Here is an 18550-nt window from a genome sequence, read left to right as displayed (position 1 = left end):
AGGCAGAGACGCCAAGTCTTTAATCCTGCTCTTAGCCATCCATTAGACATTTGCAAGCAAAAGTGAAGAGTCTAAGTCCTTGTTATATTTTCTTGAAAATTTGTGAACGTTTGCTAGTGGCACTAAAGTAGGCTACACAAATCAAGCCAAAAGACTTACTGATTTTGCAGGGATGTCCTAGTGAATGCCCACCCCAGACTTCCTGATCTAAGAGCACAGTTTTTGCTATGTGTATGTGCATGTAGTCATCTGTAATTTTATATAAATGAGAAGCAAAGGGCATATTAGGAAGAGACATGGTGGGCTGCAGAGACATTTCCTAGCAGCAGTTGTTAGTACAATGGCTTCTAAGATTTCTAATGTGGGCGGCATTCTACAATCACACTGATATTATAGCAATCTGTCGCTTTAAATTAAAATGGCTCCTGACCCTGCTGTCCTGAATCTGTGTCTGAATCTATGATTCATTCCTTTTATAAAGGGGTTGATTTACAAGTTGGTTGCACTCACAACACCTTGCAAAGGAGCACACTTGTCTTAATATTTTAGAACTTTCCCCGTAGAGGTATTTTCTTCTGTTTCAGTTTTCTTCATTCTAGCTCTGTATCATAAAATGCCATTTACCAAGGATTCACAATGCTTGTTCTGTGGGCATGCCCTCCCCCAGCCTGTCAAAGAATCTTGCAAATCATTCACTGGGTGGGGGAGGGGAGATTGCCTATAATAGGAAAATGATGCCGGGGAAGCCGGGTTCTACTCCCTCTGCGGATTTGTTTGACAAGGAAGGCAAATCTCTTCCAGGAAAGCCCTGGGCTCTGACTGGATCGAAGCCATTTTAATCCAAATGCATGGCCGTCGGCAATAGGAAAACACAGCCTCGCTGTGAAACAAAGGGTAAATGTTTCCGCAGGGCGCTGCATTCACAGACTCAGAATTTTGTCTTATTTCAGACTTTTGTTACCTGAGTGGTTGGTCCCAACAACGCCCCACGACTACGGAAGGACGAGGGCTCTGAAGCTAGCTCCCACCCATGTAAACCTTTTGACTAAAGAGCACGCGGGCAGCTGTGCCCCGAGCTGTCATTTCTCATCCGGAGGGAAGGCCTGGGAGTAAAGGAGGAGAGCAGTAGGCTATAAACAGGGGTCGCGACAAAGCTGAGAAAGCACAGATCCCAGGAAACCTCTCCCCGCCCCCTCTTCGCAGTTACAATCTGTGGCTAGGACCCCTTTCTTAGCCTCAGTTCCCTGGGCATTTCACTCCTTTATATAAACGTTAGGATTGGTAGTTTTCCAATATTTCTAACTGGACAGCATTGAGAAGAGTGGGGACAGAAAAAAAAAATAGGGAGGAAATAATGACGGATTTGCAGTCTTTGCAATCTCTTTCAATTCCTTTTCATTCATTGGCAAAGTGTAGGTTGCCATGGAAACGGCGTGCATCTCAGCTGCAAAGAGGAGGGGTTGCTGGCTTGTTCATTAAGAGGTGAATGCAGGATAGCTGTGGGGGAAAATCCTACACTGTCTTGTAATTTCAATAAGCGTGTTAAAAATATTTTTGTATTAAGAAAATAGAGCATCCAAAATTTACTATGCATTTTTGTAAAGAATGTTCTCTGTGGACCAGACGATGACTGCCCTTGGAACCCATCCCCTTATTTGACAACGGATGAACCAAATCCTGAGAAGGGGAGAGCCTGGAGTGTAATTGTAAATGCTCTATTGCAGAACACACTTCTTTAATTAGTTAAAACAATGGCTCTGTGTGTAACAGAATAAATGCACAATCAGTTGCAGATTTACCATTGAAAATAATCTGAAAATTGTAAGACCAAACGTAATTTTAATAGTTTAGGGGCTTGTTTACCCCTGCCACACAGTTATGTGTAAAACAATGTGGAATTTTATTTTACACAGTGAAATTTCTACAATTGTCTCTGAAAGGGAAAAATTTTTAAATGTTAGGAGATCATTAAAAACTAGCCCTATATAGGAGATCATGAAATATATTGTCCTGAAAGCTTCATGTCTGATACACAATGACCTAGATTGAGAGGAACTGTGTATAATAAACAGACAAAAAGAATTGCTGGGGGTTCAACTGAAAGCAATTTGTTTCTTTGATAGCCCAGTACCAGTCTCTTCCTGCCTGCTACAGTAGAATAAAGGTAACTTAAACAAAAATTAGTAGATAAACTAAAAGTCTTTCGGGAAAGGACATAATTGTCACCACCATTTCACCACTAAAATCAGATCCTTGTGACAATGAAAATGTGCAGCATCATGACTGCAATGGCAAATAGGGGTGAAGTGCTTGCCTGGAAGGGGCTAGGGTGGGGTGGGGGGCAAGGCAGCAAAATTCAAGAAAGGAAAACAGATCTTGGGCCAAAAAGCTGCCTGAATCCCCAAGGGCATCCAGGCATTTAGAAGGATGATTTCCTGCTTACTGTATACCAAACCTCCTACCCTAAAAGAAACCCGAGAGGAAAGGGTTCTTTCATCTGTATAATCTGAATAAGTTTTTGCACCGGGCACCCGTGAATATCTGACTCTGAAACCGCCGCTTAGAAATGAACCCGATAGGTGAGAGAGACAGACTCAGATTACCCTCCGTGGAGCTGAGCTCCGGGGGCTCTGAGCAACCGGCGTGGCGCCTAGGCTCGGGCAGCGAGGCTTGGACAGCTGGGCGCGAGTTATCCTCCCACCGAGGGTGCCGCCCTCGCTCAGTTCCTTGCAGGCAGCCGGGGCCACGGAGCCGCCACCTTCGAGGCTGACACCTGCTACAGACCTTTCGGTCCTGACAAAGTCTCCTTCCCCGGTTCCCTGAAGACAGAATCCCAGCCTGGGTCGTGCCTCTAATTTATTGCGTGACCTCTGGGACTGCTGGCCCTTGACGTTTCTGCATCTGTAGGATTTGGACTAGAAAACTAGCGGTCAGGGCCAGGACCCTTGGAACCCCGTAAATGGGGCAGGTGGGCAGAATTGCTTCTGCTATGCCTATCTCCCTTTCGCACCCTAAGCCGGGCACTCTCAGCTGTGTCTGGGGAACTCCAGGCCTCGAGCTCTAGTTTGAACACCCTGGATATTTGGGGGCGGCTGAGCTTTTGTTCTGGCAGCTTCTCTTTGTACATTGGAATTGACTTGAAAGCCTCCTCCTTCCTCCCAGCGGGAAAGGGAGGCGATGACAGCTTGCTGATAGTTCTGGGAGGGCCTCACTCAACAGCTGCTAACTCCACTCGGTTGCAGCATCCCAGGTCATTCGGCCTCTCTCGCCAGAGAATGAAAAAGGGTCACGTCACCTCGCAAGCGACCCATCCCAGGTGGGGGGCGGCGCGCTTTAACGATAAAATTGCAAGGAACAGGTTCTTCGGTGGGCGTTTGTGCTACTCTTTCCCCCTCCCTCCCTCCAACGCACACAGGTTTAACATCTTGTCTTTCAGCCTCTCTCTCACTCTCTCTGCTCCCCCACCCCCTGAGAAGTAACAAAGAGGTCTTTTCCTCCCTCCAATACCTAGAGAGTGTGGATTTGAAGGGACCTTCGGTGCTCCGCGTCTGCGCACGCGCCCCGGTGAATGCACCTGGGTCTCCGGTGGTCTCTACCTTGCCTTGCTGCAATATTTAGGCGTGTCCCTCGTCCCTCTACCCGCAGCAGCAAGTCTGGGAACTCCTGGCCGCCGCGATGGAAAATAAGAATGTTCTCGGTGGACCGGACGATGACTGCCCTTGGAACCCATCCCCTTATTTGACAATGGATGAACCAAATCCCGAGAAGGGGAGAGCCTGGAGTGTGATTGTAAATGCTCTATTGCGGAACACATCCCAAGCTTTTGTGAGCTCTTTGTTCCTCCGACAGCCCCGCCTCTGGGACCCCACCCTTATTCTGCCCGCAGGATAGTCCACGCTGCAGGGCCAGCCACACCCACTCCATCATTTTCTAGGAACAAAAGCCAACTAGATGGGTGGAGGGGGTCTTTGGTAAGGCCTGAGAGTGGACTATTGGAGAGGGTGAGGCAGAGCTCAAGGGACTATAGGGGTCTCTCCACCCCAGGATGCTGCCGCCTCAGTGAAAGGGAACCGGTGACCCTCCACAAAGACAAAGGAGAGAAGAGCGATGCTGGGGGGCGGGGCAAGGGTACCCCCAAGCTCTTGGGCAGAGTGTTCGGGATTGCAGTCAATTGGACCCCAACATTTTATTACATTCGACTTTATTCTGGGATCACCCTTATTCCCCTAAGCCTCCATGGGACAGGGCGTCGGCTCCTGGAGAGCTGCTGGCCTCCAATGTTGGGAAAAGGGGCATTGGCTAGCTAGGGGAACGGCTCGAGGCCAAACTGAATCGGCAACCGAGATGAAAGAGCAGCCTGAAGCGCCTCAGTACTCCCACCTGCTGGCACCCGGAGCACCTGACGGTCTTTCCACCTGGTCCAGTACTCCCTCCTTCCCATCCTGTGCTAGCTCTCTCTCCATCCGGAGCCTACCCCGTTGGGTAACCGCGCGTCGCAGCCCTCCGGCCACCGGCTTCTTCACCCCCCTCCCAGTTCCGGGTGCCCAGCTTCTCCCGCTTCCCCAAGCCCTAGACAATGCTGACGCCCCCACCCTACTCCCAGGAGACCCCACCCCTCTGCGGATCCTCAAGCCCGCGCTTATTGGCCACTCGCCCGTAGTCCAGCCCCCCGGACCGTCCCTAGGGCTCGGAGCATTACGTCAGCCAGGCCTGGAGAGCCGCAGAGTGAAGGGGACTGGGGGGCTCGGGCTGGGGGCGCGGTCTACGCTGTCGGCCCCACCCTCCCTACATAAAAGGCCGAGCCCGCGGGGCGGACGCTCTCAGCCCGTCGGTTCCCGAGCGCTTTCCAGTTGAGCTCTCCGTAGGTGTGGAACCGGAGTACCGACAGACACACAGACGCAGATCAGAGTCAGAGAGAAGTTAAGAGGCACCATGCGGGAGATCGTGCACATCCAGGCGGGCCAGTGCGGCAACCAGATCGGCGCCAAGGTGGGCGCGCCGTTGGGGAGGGGCCCCGGCTGGGAAAGGGACGGGAGCTGAGCACCCCACAGAGTCTCTGGGCGGGGTGCTGTCCTAGGCAGGCCCGGAGCTCGCCCTAGAGCAAACCTTCCCGGCTGCTTTGTGTTGCTGAGTGGGGCGTGGACTCAAGGCGACTTTCTGGGGGAGAGGGGTCTCATTCATTTTTGTTGCAATTCGTTTGGAATTCCGGTCGTCCTTGGTCTTTCTTTCCTGTTTGCTACTTGGCCAAGACACGGCTGTGTCAGCTGGACTATGTTCACCGGTCTGCGGGAGGGGCGCGGACACGAGCATTGATTTTTTTTTTTTTTTTTACTAGCTTGAACTAGAGTCGAGCTGCGGGGGAGGGGCGGAGGGCGATTGTTTCACGGTCCGAGGACGTGCTTTGAATCTAAAACCACCCTCCCTCAATTCTCTCGCTTAGCCACTCCCTCCTCCCCCTCATCACCGCCTTGTACTCTAGCCTTCTGCGGCCATTCTTAGGGTGACCCTGCAGATCTTGGTCGCGGTAGTTGACCTGCAGTCCCAGGCATAGACTGGTTTCTTCTAGCACGACCCCTACCGCCCGCTGCGAGCAGCTGTTCGCCTGGGAAACGCCCAGTTTCAACTTTCTGACCTTGCAAAATACAATCCTTGTGGCTGCGTTCTGGGTCATTCCGCCCTTTAAGGTTCCTAAAATGTTGGGTGTCAGAACTGAATAGGGGGCTTTTCAAACTGTGAATCGCGGCATCTCTATGGGATCGTGTATGGCTAAATCCAACCTTTTTCTCTCAGTTTTGGGAGGTCATCAGTGATGAACATGGTATCGACCCCACTGGCAGTTACCATGGAGATAGTGATTTGCAGCTGGAAAGAATCAATGTGTACTACAATGAAGCCACTGGTAATTGCCTTTATCCCCCACCCCCTTGCCGCTGCCCCCGCCCTTTAGTTTTGTACCCCCTCTTCCCTTTTCCCTGGTGTGGCTGCAAGAAAGGGTGGACTAACCCGTTTAAGATATTTACTCTTTCACTGGGATGGGCTCCCCTGTGCTACCAAGCCCTTTGAAAACCTGGTTGTGGGTCCTTCTTTGTTTGGGGGCAATAGCAATTGCCTGAAAGAAGGAAGGTGATATGGAGCCCTTTTCTATGGGTAGGTCTAAGTCAGCTCTTATTCCCTGCAGGTAACAAATATGTGCCACGGGCCATCCTGGTGGACCTGGAGCCTGGCACAATGGATTCGGTCAGGTCTGGACCATTCGGCCAAATTTTCAGGCCAGACAACTTCGTTTTTGGTGAGTGCCTGGCATGGCTAATGACGTGAGAGACATATTTTAAGCTGGGCAGCTTAAGTTTAGGATGGAGAATTGTGACTGTTGGAGGAAATGCATGAAGAAAGTCCAGTTGTGTGCCAACTGAGCTTTAATATAGGTATACAAAGCATTTGCCTTTCAACTTCTAATAGCCAGGTGTCCTAGGCATCCTTATTTATAATTACATCCAAAACCAAATATTTTAATGCCTGGCCATTTGGTGATAACACAAAATAATCTTATCTGATCACTGACTCATTGGTCTATATTAAGGGGTTTAAGGCAAGAAGGAATTTAATCCAATTTTCAGTGACTCAAGAATTCTTTTTCTCTCTGGCAGGCCAAAGCGGTGCAGGAAATAACTGGGCAAAAGGCCACTACACAGAGGGAGCCGAGCTGGTGGACTCGGTCCTGGACGTGGTCAGGAAGGAGTCAGAAAGCTGTGACTGTCTCCAGGGCTTCCAGCTGACCCACTCTCTGGGGGGAGGCACCGGCTCAGGCATGGGCACCCTGCTCATCAGCAAGATCCGTGAGGAGTACCCAGACCGCATCATGAATACCTTCAGCGTCATGCCCTCGCCCAAAGTGTCAGACACGGTGGTGGAGCCCTACAACGCCACCCTCTCTGTCCACCAGCTGGTGGAGAACACAGATGAAACCTACTGCATCGACAACGAGGCCCTGTATGACATCTGCTTCCGCACCCTGAAGCTGACCACGCCCACATATGGAGACCTCAACCACCTGGTGTCAGCCACCATGAGCGGGGTCACCACGTGCCTGCGCTTCCCTGGCCAGCTGAATGCAGACCTGCGCAAGCTGGCAGTGAACATGGTGCCCTTCCCCCGCCTGCACTTCTTCATGCCGGGTTTCGCACCCCTGACCAGCAGGGGCAGCCAGCAGTACCGCGCCCTGACGGTGCCCGAGCTCACCCAGCAGATGTTCGACTCCAAGAACATGATGGCCGCCTGTGACCCGCGCCACGGCCGCTACCTGACCGTGGCTGCCATCTTCCGAGGCCGCATGTCCATGAAGGAGGTGGACGAGCAGATGCTCAACGTGCAGAACAAGAACAGCAGCTACTTCGTGGAGTGGATCCCCAACAACGTGAAGACGGCCGTGTGCGACATCCCACCGCGGGGCCTCAAGATGTCCGCCACCTTCATCGGCAACAGCACGGCCATCCAGGAGCTGTTCAAGCGCATCTCGGAGCAGTTCACGGCCATGTTCCGGCGCAAGGCCTTCCTGCACTGGTACACGGGCGAGGGCATGGACGAGATGGAGTTCACCGAGGCCGAGAGCAACATGAATGACCTGGTGTCCGAGTACCAGCAGTACCAGGACGCCACTGCTGACGAACAGGGGGAGTTCGAGGAGGAGGAGGGCGAGGACGAGGCTTAAATTCAGCACGTGAAGCAGGGTAGGGAAAGCTGAGAAGGAAAGCGAGGGGGTGGGGGGCTTACCTGTGAAAATACCTTGGCAGTTGGAGGAACAAGCATGGTCTGTCTTAGGTGTGTGCGCTGGTTCTCTGGTACTCTTCACTGTTGCCTGTCACTTTTTTTCTCCTTTTGTAATATTGATGACATCGATGTAACAGTCAAGATATTTCTGAGCTACTGTTGTAATGGCTAAAATCACATAAACGTTTGTGTCTTAATGGTGTCCTCTTTTCTTTCTTTTCCTTTTCCTCTTGGTCCTCTATTATCATTTTTAAATGCACTTTTTCTGGACACGTTATATTAATTTCTTTTAAAAGGATAAGTAAAAGCTCAAATGCATTTACTCTTGGTAGGGAAAAAATTCAAGACACAGTAGTCAAGCCTTACAGGAGAGCTCAGCCGGAGTTTTAACATTCCTTTAAGAATAGATTTTATTTGTTCAGAAGGTGCCTAATTGAAAGCACAAAAAGTGTATTATTATCAATATTATTTTCTTATATCCTCTTAAGAAATATTCCATGTTTTCAAACCTTTATTTCTTTCTTCACACTCAAACACAAATCTGTAGTCTCTTTCTAAACAGTATGAAATAAGTATATATTTACTTATTTCTTAAATGTGTGCACTTATTGGAAGTACTGGAGATCAGACCCAAGGCCTAGTGTCTAGACATGCTCTACCAGTGAGCTATATATATATATATATATATATATATATATATATATATACACACATACCCACGGCCTAATGGCATATCTTGAAAAAACAGAGCTTTTCTTAATTTACATGGATAAATAGCATCCATTATGTAGTTGTGCCATAGTTTACTTAGCTGGTTCCTAGCCAGTGTACATTCAGGTTATTTATACTTTTTTTCTTATATGAGTGAGTAATATTTGCATGTATCCTTATGTACATGTGAATAGCTATCCTGCACATTTCCATGAGTGGGTTTTCAGTCAGTGGGTGTGAGATATTATACATTTTTAAGTTAATGAAATCACCTGTACTTGGGAACAGGTTTATAAATAGTCGATAGATTCATTCCCAATTAATTTCTCCCCAGCAATCATACATATACTGTATTAACAAACTTTGTGCTTAAGTGAACTTCTTTGGGGCTTGAATAGAATTTTAGATTCTGGATTATTGGCTACTTTTAAATGGGCAAGCCAAAAAATTTTTCATAGTTCATTGCATTCTTACCAGAGTGTGAGATAGAAGAAGCAAGCTATGGGATTTCAGTGATCCTATGGATTTTTTAGTAACATGGTTTTATGGAGTAAATTTACAAGTATTATATATCACAAAAAACTTGACTAAGGAATGAGTAGGGTCAAACAGGGTTCAAGAGCCAGTGGCTTCAGCTCCAATTTTCTATATTATGGCAAACTGGCAGGTGTCATTACTACTGAGCTGGTGTAAAACTTCCAACAACCTCATTGAAGGGTGACATTGGTTTTAAATACCCTGAAGGGTAGCTGCCAAAACCTTTGGACCAGTCCTTGGCCATGCATTCCCTACAACCCACGAGACCTTGGAGAAGAGAAGAGATGGTTGCTGCCAAGTGCCTCTTGTCATATTGGAAATGTGCTTCTCTTTCCCACCTCATGAGGCAAGGACAGGCAGGTGCCAGCCAGCCATCCTGCTAGTCTGTCAGCACTCCCATGTCTACGCTGCTAGAGTTTATTTTGGCCTGATGGGAACAGTGGTGCCAAACTGACCCTTTTAAACAGATGCTCTGGGAATCTAATATAGACTTTAAGTGCCTACTCAGGAAAATAGTTCAGTGAGGAAAATGCTCAGATGTCTGGGTTAAGAGACAGTATTTTGGGAACATTGGTTTCCTTTGCTGTGTTACCATTATTTGGTGGTGGTGCTGGTGGTAACGACTACAATGGTGATGGCGATGGTGTGGTGCTAGTGATGGTGGGGGGTGTTTTTAACACATCCCTCCCCTGAATGCAAGATTCAGAGTTGGGGTTTAGGAAGGGGGAGTTGGAGTCACCTTGAGATCATCTGAGAAGAAACTAAAATCGCAGCATGTGCCATATTGGTCGACATCCCTATATCAGCCTGAGGAATGACCTAAAACCATGTTAGATTTCCCTTTTCATCACTAGAAGTTTAATTAATAGTAATTGGAACCTTCAGAGGTCATCTCATTTACCCTTTTCATCCTGTAAGCAAGGATGGAGGGTCAGAGGCTTCTAAGATTCCCAGGACCTTTTCTGTACAATTCAGGTCTTTGATTCTTTGGGCTCTTTTCTCTACAGCAGCTTTGTGCAGGCCCCATTATACAAAAGGCCGCACGAGGATAGTGAAGATGGGAAAGATGAATTTTTTGATTTCAAGGGGAAATTGAAGAAGTTTCTTGTTCCTAGATGAGCCGGACTCAAACAGTGCCATAGCAACTAAAGGATCGTGTTGAATTTCCTGGTTCTAAAATTTCACATACATGTGCTCTAATGCAATATGGTTGCAAGAGGAATATTCTGTTTGTGTGGTCATTGTGAAAGTGAACAGGAAGTTAGTGAAAACCAGAGACCAGTATTTATACATCCTCATTTTAGTTAAGATGTGTCCTGTATACCACAGGTGCTTGACATCGCCTCTAATACTGATTTCTTTCAATAAACCCCAGTAGCCCCTCTGAAAAAAGATTTATAGTCATTTTTTTCTTTTAATGGAGATAATTTACATACCATAAACATTCTTGGGCTTGGAACACAGCTTAGTGTATGCACAAGGCCCTGGTTTCAAATCCCAGTACCAAAAAGTAAAAAAAATTAAAAATTCACTACTTAATCTGGTATCAGTCAATGGGTTTTACTATATTTGCAGAGTTGTGCAACCTTTGCCACTAAAACATCGCTCCAAAAAGAAACCCCATCCCATTGACAGTCACTCACCACTCTTCCCTTCTTCCCACCCTGGATTTTCCTATTCTAGACATTTTGTGCAAATGGAATCATACCATTTGTAGGCTCTAAGATCTGCTTTATTTTTTTTTTTTTACTTTACACACTGTTTTCCAATAATCATTCATATGGTAGCGTGCATCAATATTTCATTCTTATGGTTGAATAATAACATGCCACTATATGGCTAGACCACATTCTATTTATCTATTCATCTGTGGATGGACATTATTCTTAATAGCCACTTTGGGGCTATTAAGAATAATGCTGAGGCTGGGGTTGTGGCTCAGTAGAGTGCTTACCTAGAACAGGTGAGGCACTTTGATCCTCAGCACTACATAGTAAATAAATAAATAAAGTTATTTTGTCCATCTACGATTTAAATAAATAAATAAGAATAATGCTGGAGCTGAAGCTAGGGATATAGCTCAGTGGTAGAGCACTTCCCTAATATGCTCTAGGGCCTAGGTTCAATCCTCAGAACTAAAACAACAATGCTTCTATTAGCATTCATATACAAGTTTGGTGTACATGTATGTTTTCATTTCTCTTTGGTATGAAAGTAGGAGTATAACTTCTGGGTCACATGGTAACTATGTTTATAATCATATTGACTTCTACCTACGGATGAACACACACACACTTCAGATTTGTCCCAAGATGGAATAGAGGTCAGGCAAACATTGGGCATTTTGTACTTGTGCATTAATAAAGAGTCTTAGAACTGTGAAGTCTTAGAAATGGAGATCTTTTAATATGACACCATCACTTTACAAATGAAAAAACGAAGGCCCAATTCAGTAATGGTCCCAGGTCATTGAGGCAATTAAGGATAATATTCAGCTGCTACCAACAATGGTGTTTGATTGTCTGTTCCTTTCAGCTCAGTGTAGGTGCACAATCCCGGTCAGTATCCCTGTACGTCTCTGCTCTTCCTATGGCTGCTGGTGGCTGTCTCCCTGGAGTTTTCTGCTTGCAGGATGGTCACTTTGGCTCTGGTCATGCTATCTAGGTTCTGGGAAAGAAGGAGGTGGAGAGGAAGGGTAAAAAAGGTCCCTTCTAACTGAGTCAGCCTCCTTTGAAGACCTGTGGCAGGATCTCCCATGGCCTCCTACTTGCATTTCACCAGCCACACTTTTCCTTGAGGGGGAGGGCTGAGTAAAGTAGTCTTTTAGCTGGGTACATTAGTCCTTCCCACAATTTCCAGCTTCTGTTAGGAAGAGATATGGGGTGATAACAGCAGTTTCTTTCACAATTAAAGTATCTGAGAAGAGATGTGATATTATGAAATGTATATTTGGCCTTCCTCCCTATTTTCTGGCCTACAACTGTTTAAATCCTTGGAATCTTCTAAGTAAGTGTCTTTTTTTGCATGCCAATGAGTTGACTGGTGGCTGTTGGTCCCTAAATAGCTTTTGAATGGGGACTGGCTACCAGAAAGGTGAGGATTTTCAGCCAACCTCCAGGAAGAGAAGACAGGCTAATATCAGTTGTGTCTATGTAATCCTCCATTAAAACTTAGGGATACTGGGTTTGAGGAGCTTGCAGATAGCCCTGAGCACATGAAAGTTCCTGGAGGTGGTCATCCAGAGAGGACATGGAAGCTCCACACCCCTTCCCCATACCTTGAGTTGTACATCTCTTTGTCTAGTCTTCCAAGGTATCCTTTATAATAAATTGGCAACCAATTGTTTCCCTGAGTTCAGTGAGATGCTCTGAGTAAACAACAGTGGGAACCCACATTTAGAGCCAATTGTTAGGAAGTGTAAGTAATAACCTACTACTTGTAACAGGAGTCTGAAGTGGGGGCAGTCCTGTAGGAGTGAGTCCTCCACCTGCAGGATTGGACGCTATCTCCAGGTACAGAGCATTGATAGAGAAAACATATCACTCTAGTTGAGCACAAATAAAATTACATTTATTGGGGGCTAATTAGGGTTGCAATCCAGAAAATCACAGATCCAAGCAGTCTTTAAAATACGCTCTGAGGTTTTATAAAATAGTGGTCATATTTTAAGTTTAAAACTGGCCAAGGGGTGGTGGTTATATTATTTGCTTGTCAGGAACTGTGACTAGTATTCAAAAGAACTAAGCTGTCTTTTGTAAGAAAGGGTCTGTGTTGTTTTGGTCTACCGGTGATTTAAGGGAAGCACTGGGTTTCACAAATGGTTAAGGAAAGCTAGCATATTGCAGTTTAACCCAGTCCAAAGGTCAGCATCCAGTCTGGCTGCCGGGTGGAAAGGTTCAGCTTTCAAGGTCATATCTGAGATCTGCTTAACAATGGTTTCACAACCCCATTTTGAGTGCCCAGACCAATGTTACTCCTTTTTGATTGCTTTTTCCCTTGACAATAGTATCAAAATTGAACTGAATTAGAGGCCAACCGGCTGGTCTCTGCTGCAGTAACTGCTTACTTGCTGGTGGGGAGAAATCCCCCACACAGTTTGGGGTCACAGAAGTATCTTGTGTTGATAATGCTGTGAGAGTGTAACAGTAGTCTACTTTATGCTTTGAATGTAGTCCTTGCTGCTCTGACACTGTAATTTATTTTTAAAATGGACATGTTTGTTTCTCTTCCTCTCTCCCTGCTCCTCCCTATTCTCTCCCCCTCCCTAATCTCAGGGGAAACAGGAACAAAGTAATCCAAACTTTGGGGATGGTTCCTAAAATCTTAGAAATGACTATCTCCCAAATTAACAAGTGAATTACACTGGGCGTGGTGGCACTTGCCTGCAATGCCAGTGGCTCTGGAGGCTGGGGCAGGGGGAATCTCAAGTTCAAAGCCAGCCTAAGCAAAAGCAAGGTGCTAAGCAACTCAGTGAGACCCTGTCTCTAAGTAAAATTCAAAATAGGGCTGGGGATGTGACTCAGTGGGTGAGTGCCCCTGAGTTCAATCCCTAACACTCCCCGCCCCCGAAAAAAATATAAACATTCAATAGGTCTGATCATTCAAAGATAAAGCTTTGGGTCTGGGGATGGTAGCTCAATGGTAGAGTTCTTGCCTAGCAAGCATGAGCCAGAGTTCCACAAACAGCATGTTGTGGTTTGTATATAAAGTATACCCCACAGACTCAGGTGTTGAAAGCCTGGTCCTCAATGCCAAAAGGTTCAGAGGTAAGTAAGGCTTTTAGGAAATTATTGGATCATGGAGACTCTAACTTCATTAGTGGATTAATCCATTTGATGGATTGATAATTTTAATGGACCACAGGTTGGAGGGAGTAGGTTACTAGGCCATGCCCTAGAAGGGTATATTTTGTGTCCTGCCTCTCTCTCTTCCCTTCCCGCCTGCCTTTAGCTGAACAGCTTTCTTTATCATGAGGTTCTGCCTCACCTTAGGCCCAAAGCAGTGACAAGAGCCAAAATGAATCCTTCCTCCTTTAAATCCTTTATGTCAGGTAATTTGGTTATAGCAATGAAAAGCTGAATCACTTGCAGCACTATTAAAAAAACAAAGATCTTAAGAGCAAACTTAGTACCTAAGTGAGCCAGAATCTAGACACACAACATGACAACTTGTGCTTTCACTTAGCTATCTGGGAAGGTAGACACAATTTTGGGATCTCAGCTTTCAGGAAAGAGGAAGTGACAGCCAGGCACAGGGTACACATCTATAATCCTATAAACTCAGGAGGCTGAGGCATGAGGGCTGCAAGTTCAAGGCCTGCCTTGGCAATTTAGTGAGACCCTGTCTCAAGCAATAAAAATAAAGGTCTGGGGATGAGGCTCAGTGGTAAAGAGGCCCTGGATTCATCCCCAGTACTGAGGTGCGGGGGCAGGAGGTGTGGAGAGGAGACCCAACTTTTAACAATGCCTACTATGTGCTGGGCATATTACTATAGATTGCATGAAAATCTTGACTATGTCATTTTTTTCAACAATGTCAGGTTTGAACTTTGGAACCCTTTGATGGGTTCCTTTGCTTTAAATTCCTCCATTAAATAGAATTCTTAATATCTGCCCATAAAGAGAATTGATGACATGAAAGATATATAGTGGTAAGAAAGTAACAGCCATTTATACATCATTTGTTACTTGTCACATTTTTATCTCACTTAATTTTCATAGGAATATTGTATAGTGTAGGAGCTTTTGACTGCATCCAGCAATCAGTTTTAAATTGCTTATAAAGGGGTTGAAGTGAGGGGCTGGGTAGAGCACTTGCCTAGCATGTGTGAGGCACTGGGTTCGATCCTCAGCACCACATAAAAATAAATAAATAAAGGTATTGTGTCCATCTACAACTAAAAAAATTAAAAATAAATTAAAAGGTGGGGGTGGGGCGCTGAAGTGAAAACTATTGGCTCACAGAATTGAAAATTCCAGGGGCAACATCTACACTCTCATTACATCATCAGCACTTGCTCTCTCTTGATCAGCCTCTTGGCTTTGCACTCCCTTATTCGAGTGTCCTTCTTTGCCAGGATCTCCCCACAAAATGGGCTACCTTTTTTGTTGTTGTTGCTTTGCAACTTTGATTGATTGATTGATTTACTTGTGTGATGCTGGGGATTGAACCCAGGGCCCACCATTGAACTATACCCCCAGCCTGCTTTGCAGCTTTCGCTCAGATGCCAGACATTATCTGGTTCCAGATTGGCCAGAACCTGAGTCATGCTCATTTCTGAATCAGTCCTTGTTGTCAGGAGAAAAGGGAAAACAATTGACCAGCCTGGATCATGTGCCTCCTATGAGGTCCATCAAGAAGGACAACTACTTGGTAGTCTCATCATTTAGGGAACTAACTGTTCCTAAAAGAATTCAGGCTTAGCTGAAGTGACTCGTTCCAGAATCATTTGGCTCTAAGTAGAGGACTTGGATAGACACCTGGGTTTGCAATATAACACCAAAAAAAAAAAAAAAAAAAAAAAAGACCACAGCCAGTTATAATGGGATATCCAGAGCAGCTGCTGCCTGCAAGGGCTAGATTCAGAGATAAGCAAATCCTTATGGGCTCCATCATGCTGAGAGGCTCACATCTAAATTCAAGGTTCTTGACCATCTAGCCTATTCCTTACCTTTCAATCTTCTCTCGCTGCTTTCTGTATGAATCCTGCTCTAAAACTAAAAAATTCCGTGCTTCCCAATTCTACAAGAATGTAGAAGAAAAGTGGAGCTGCTGTAGTATAGATCTGGAATGTTCCCCCCAAAGGCATATGTGCTAAAGGCTTGGTCCCCAGTGTGTGGTGCTATTGGATGTGCTAACCTTTAAGAGGTGGACCTAGTGGGAGGAAGTTAGGTTAGGAGGATGTGCTCTTGATGGGGATGTTGGGACCCCAGCCTCTCCCTCCCTCTCTCTTTGCTTCCTGGCTGCCTAGAGGGGACCGGTTTCCTCTACCATGCATCCGGTTTCCACCAGGTCCATTCTATAGCTCTTCTTTGCTTCTGCATTCTTATAGTTGCATTGTATTTCCACATATTTTGAAAACACATTGTTGTTGTTTTTGCTTTAAACAGTTATCATTTTAAGAAACTGAAAACAAGACAATATAATAGTCCACATATTTACCCAAATAAATGAAGATACTCATCCAGGATTTCTTCCCCCTGAAAAACTTCTTTCAGTTTTCTTAGAATGCAGATCTAGTGGTAATGAATCTCTCAAAAAAAATTTTTCCCCTAGGCTTTAAAAGTCTTTATTTTGCCTCATGTTTGAAAGATATCATGGATGGATGTAGAATTTTAGGTTTTCTGGCAGCATTTCAAAGGTGCCATTCTATAGTCTCTCTTGACTTCTGTTAAGAAGTCACCAGGAATTAACAACTTTATTTTCCTGTATGAAGTGTTGAATTTTTCTTTCTGGTTGCTTTGAATATTTCCTTTCTGCAACTACTTCTCAGCAGTGTTAATATGATATGCCTTGGAGTGGTTTCCTCTGTGTTTATTCTACTTGGGATTCACTGAACTCTTTGAATCAGTGGGTCTTCATCAAGTTCATAACATTTTCTAATGTGATTTCTTTAAACATTTTCCCACTGACTCCACTTCATTCTGGGATTCCAATTACATGTATTTTGTACTTTTTAATGTTGTCTTACTGCTTACTGATCTGTTTATTTTGTGGACAGTCTTTCTCCTTTTCTGTGCTACAAGTTTTTATTATTATGCCTGCAAGTTCATTAATCTGCAGTGTCTAAACCTCTATTAATCTCATACGGGGCATTTTGCATCTCAGCTGGTATATTTTTTATTTATTTTTTAGGAACCATCCATTGAACCCATGGGGATTTAACCACTGAGCCACATTCCTAGCCCTTTTTATCTTTTATTTTGAGATAGGGCCTTGCTAAGTTGCTTAGGGCCTGGCTAAGCTGCTGAGGTTGGCTTTAAACTAACATCTTCCTGCCTCAGCCTCCCAAATCACAGGCATTACATGTGTGAACTACCATGCCTGGCTCAACTATTGTATTTTTAATCTCTAGAAGTTGTATTTGAGTCTTAAAATTCTCCATGTCTCATCTCTGTGTGTTTTCTTCTGCCTTCTTGAATATATGGTGCATATTTTTACTAAGTGATTCAAGGTCCTTGCCCCCTAATTTCAACATCTCTATTATCTCCAGGTCTATTTTTATTGATTGATTTGCTTTCTGGTTAAGGGCTACATTTTTTTGTTTGTTTGTTTTTTGTTGCTTTGCAACTTGATTGATTGATTTACTTTTGTGATGCTGGGGATTGAACCCAGGGCCTACCACTGAGCTACACCCCCAGCCTGCTTTGCAACTTTCACTCAGATGCCAGACATTGTGAAGCTTATATTGTTTGAGTGCTAGATTTTGTTATAGTCCCTTAAAGATTATAGGATATTGTTCTGGCACACAATCACATCACATGGAATCCGTGGATTCTTTTGAAATTTGCTTTTTAAGCTTTGCTGGGAGAGGGCCAAAGTAGATTTTTGGTCTGGGGATCATTTTAACTCTATGGTTAAAGGCAATGCCCCAAGCATCAGGAGGTGTCCATTCGAATTCATAGGGGAACACACTCTTCCCAGCCCTGGCAGGGATCTAGGAATTGTTTGGTCTACTGCCTTCCAGTTGTTCTTTCCCTATTCTCCTGCAGTTTCTTTTCTTGTGTGTGCATATTAGTTCTCAGCCATGACTAAAGAGGAACTCTCCTCTTATCTATACTGCTCTGTGAAGTTCCTTCCCATCTATATTCTCCTCTGTGATTCTTGCTGACTTGGGCACTCTGCATTCTCATTTCTGTCTTTTCAACTCAATAAGGTGGTGCAACTGTACTTGGGTTCCTCCTTCCTGCTGCAGGGAAACTGCTTCCAGATTATGTTGGGGGAAGTCAAATGGCAACCGCTTCTGTTTTCCTCAGGGTTTTGCCACCTTGCGTTGCCTGAGAATCACTGTCACTTGTCCTTGACCCAGCGTGTTAGTCAGCTTTTCTCCCTGTGACCAAAATACCTGACAAGGACCACTTGGAAGAGGAATAGTTTAGTTTGGCTAAAGTTTAGTTTGGTTCCAGAGGTTCAACCCATGCTTGGCCGAGTCCATGGCTCTGGGCCCAAGGCGAGGCAGACTGTCATGGCAGAAGGGCCTGGCGAAAAAGCAGCTGCTCCGATGCTGGAAGCCAGGAAGCAGAGAGAGAAGGAAAAGGCTTCAAGGAGGATGAACCCCTCCAGGACAAGCCCCTAGTGACCCCCTGTCATGCCCCACCTCCCTATAGTTACCCCCCACCTGTGGGTGCTTTCAAACTAGAGTCCAGCTCTCACAACCCAATCATTTCACTTCTGAATATTCCTGCATTAGCACAGGGCCTTTGGGTGACCCCTCACCGCCAAACCATAACACCCAATTTACTGGCTGTTTGGTGGAGAGGCTGAATTTAATCCCCGTTACTCCATCTTGGCTGAGAGCAAGTCCTCTCTCCATTTC

The 18550-nt window shown here is 45.5% G+C and overlaps 1 protein-coding gene across 1 annotated transcript; it reads left to right on the top strand.

Annotated features, from left to right (window-relative positions):
* Positions 1–4733: 4733 nt before the first annotated feature.
* Positions 4734–7964, top strand: LOC101962295 (tubulin beta-2B chain). Its single transcript, XM_005327505.5, has 4 exons — positions 4734–4989; positions 5791–5899; positions 6179–6289; positions 6648–7964. Exons 1-4 carry the CDS (start codon positions 4933–4935, stop codon positions 7706–7708), a joined length of 1338 nt encoding a protein of 445 aa, XP_005327562.1. The 5' UTR covers positions 4734–4932; the 3' UTR covers positions 7709–7964.
* The last annotated feature ends 10586 nt before the right edge of the window (positions 7965–18550 follow it).

This window comes from Ictidomys tridecemlineatus, chromosome 8 (assembly GCF_052094955.1).
Source record: "Ictidomys tridecemlineatus isolate mIctTri1 chromosome 8, mIctTri1.hap1, whole genome shotgun sequence".
NCBI lineage: Eukaryota > Metazoa > Chordata > Mammalia > Rodentia > Sciuridae > Ictidomys > Ictidomys tridecemlineatus.
Note: the sequence above shows the minus strand (reverse complement) of the source record. Positions and strands in the feature narration are given on the sequence as shown.

Excerpts from the sequence above, each read along its gene's own strand:
- LOC101962295 (XM_005327505.5), top strand. The coding sequence starts at position 4,933 with ATGCGGGAGATCGTGCACATCCAGGCGGGCCAGTGCGGCAACCAGATC. Across the intron at positions 5,900-6,178 it reads GTACTACAATGAAGCCACTG|GTAACAAATATGTGCCACGG; the intron begins GTAATTGCCTTT and ends TATTCCCTGCAG. Across the intron at positions 6,290-6,647 it reads GCCAGACAACTTCGTTTTTG|GCCAAAGCGGTGCAGGAAAT; the intron begins GTGAGTGCCTGG and ends TCTCTCTGGCAG.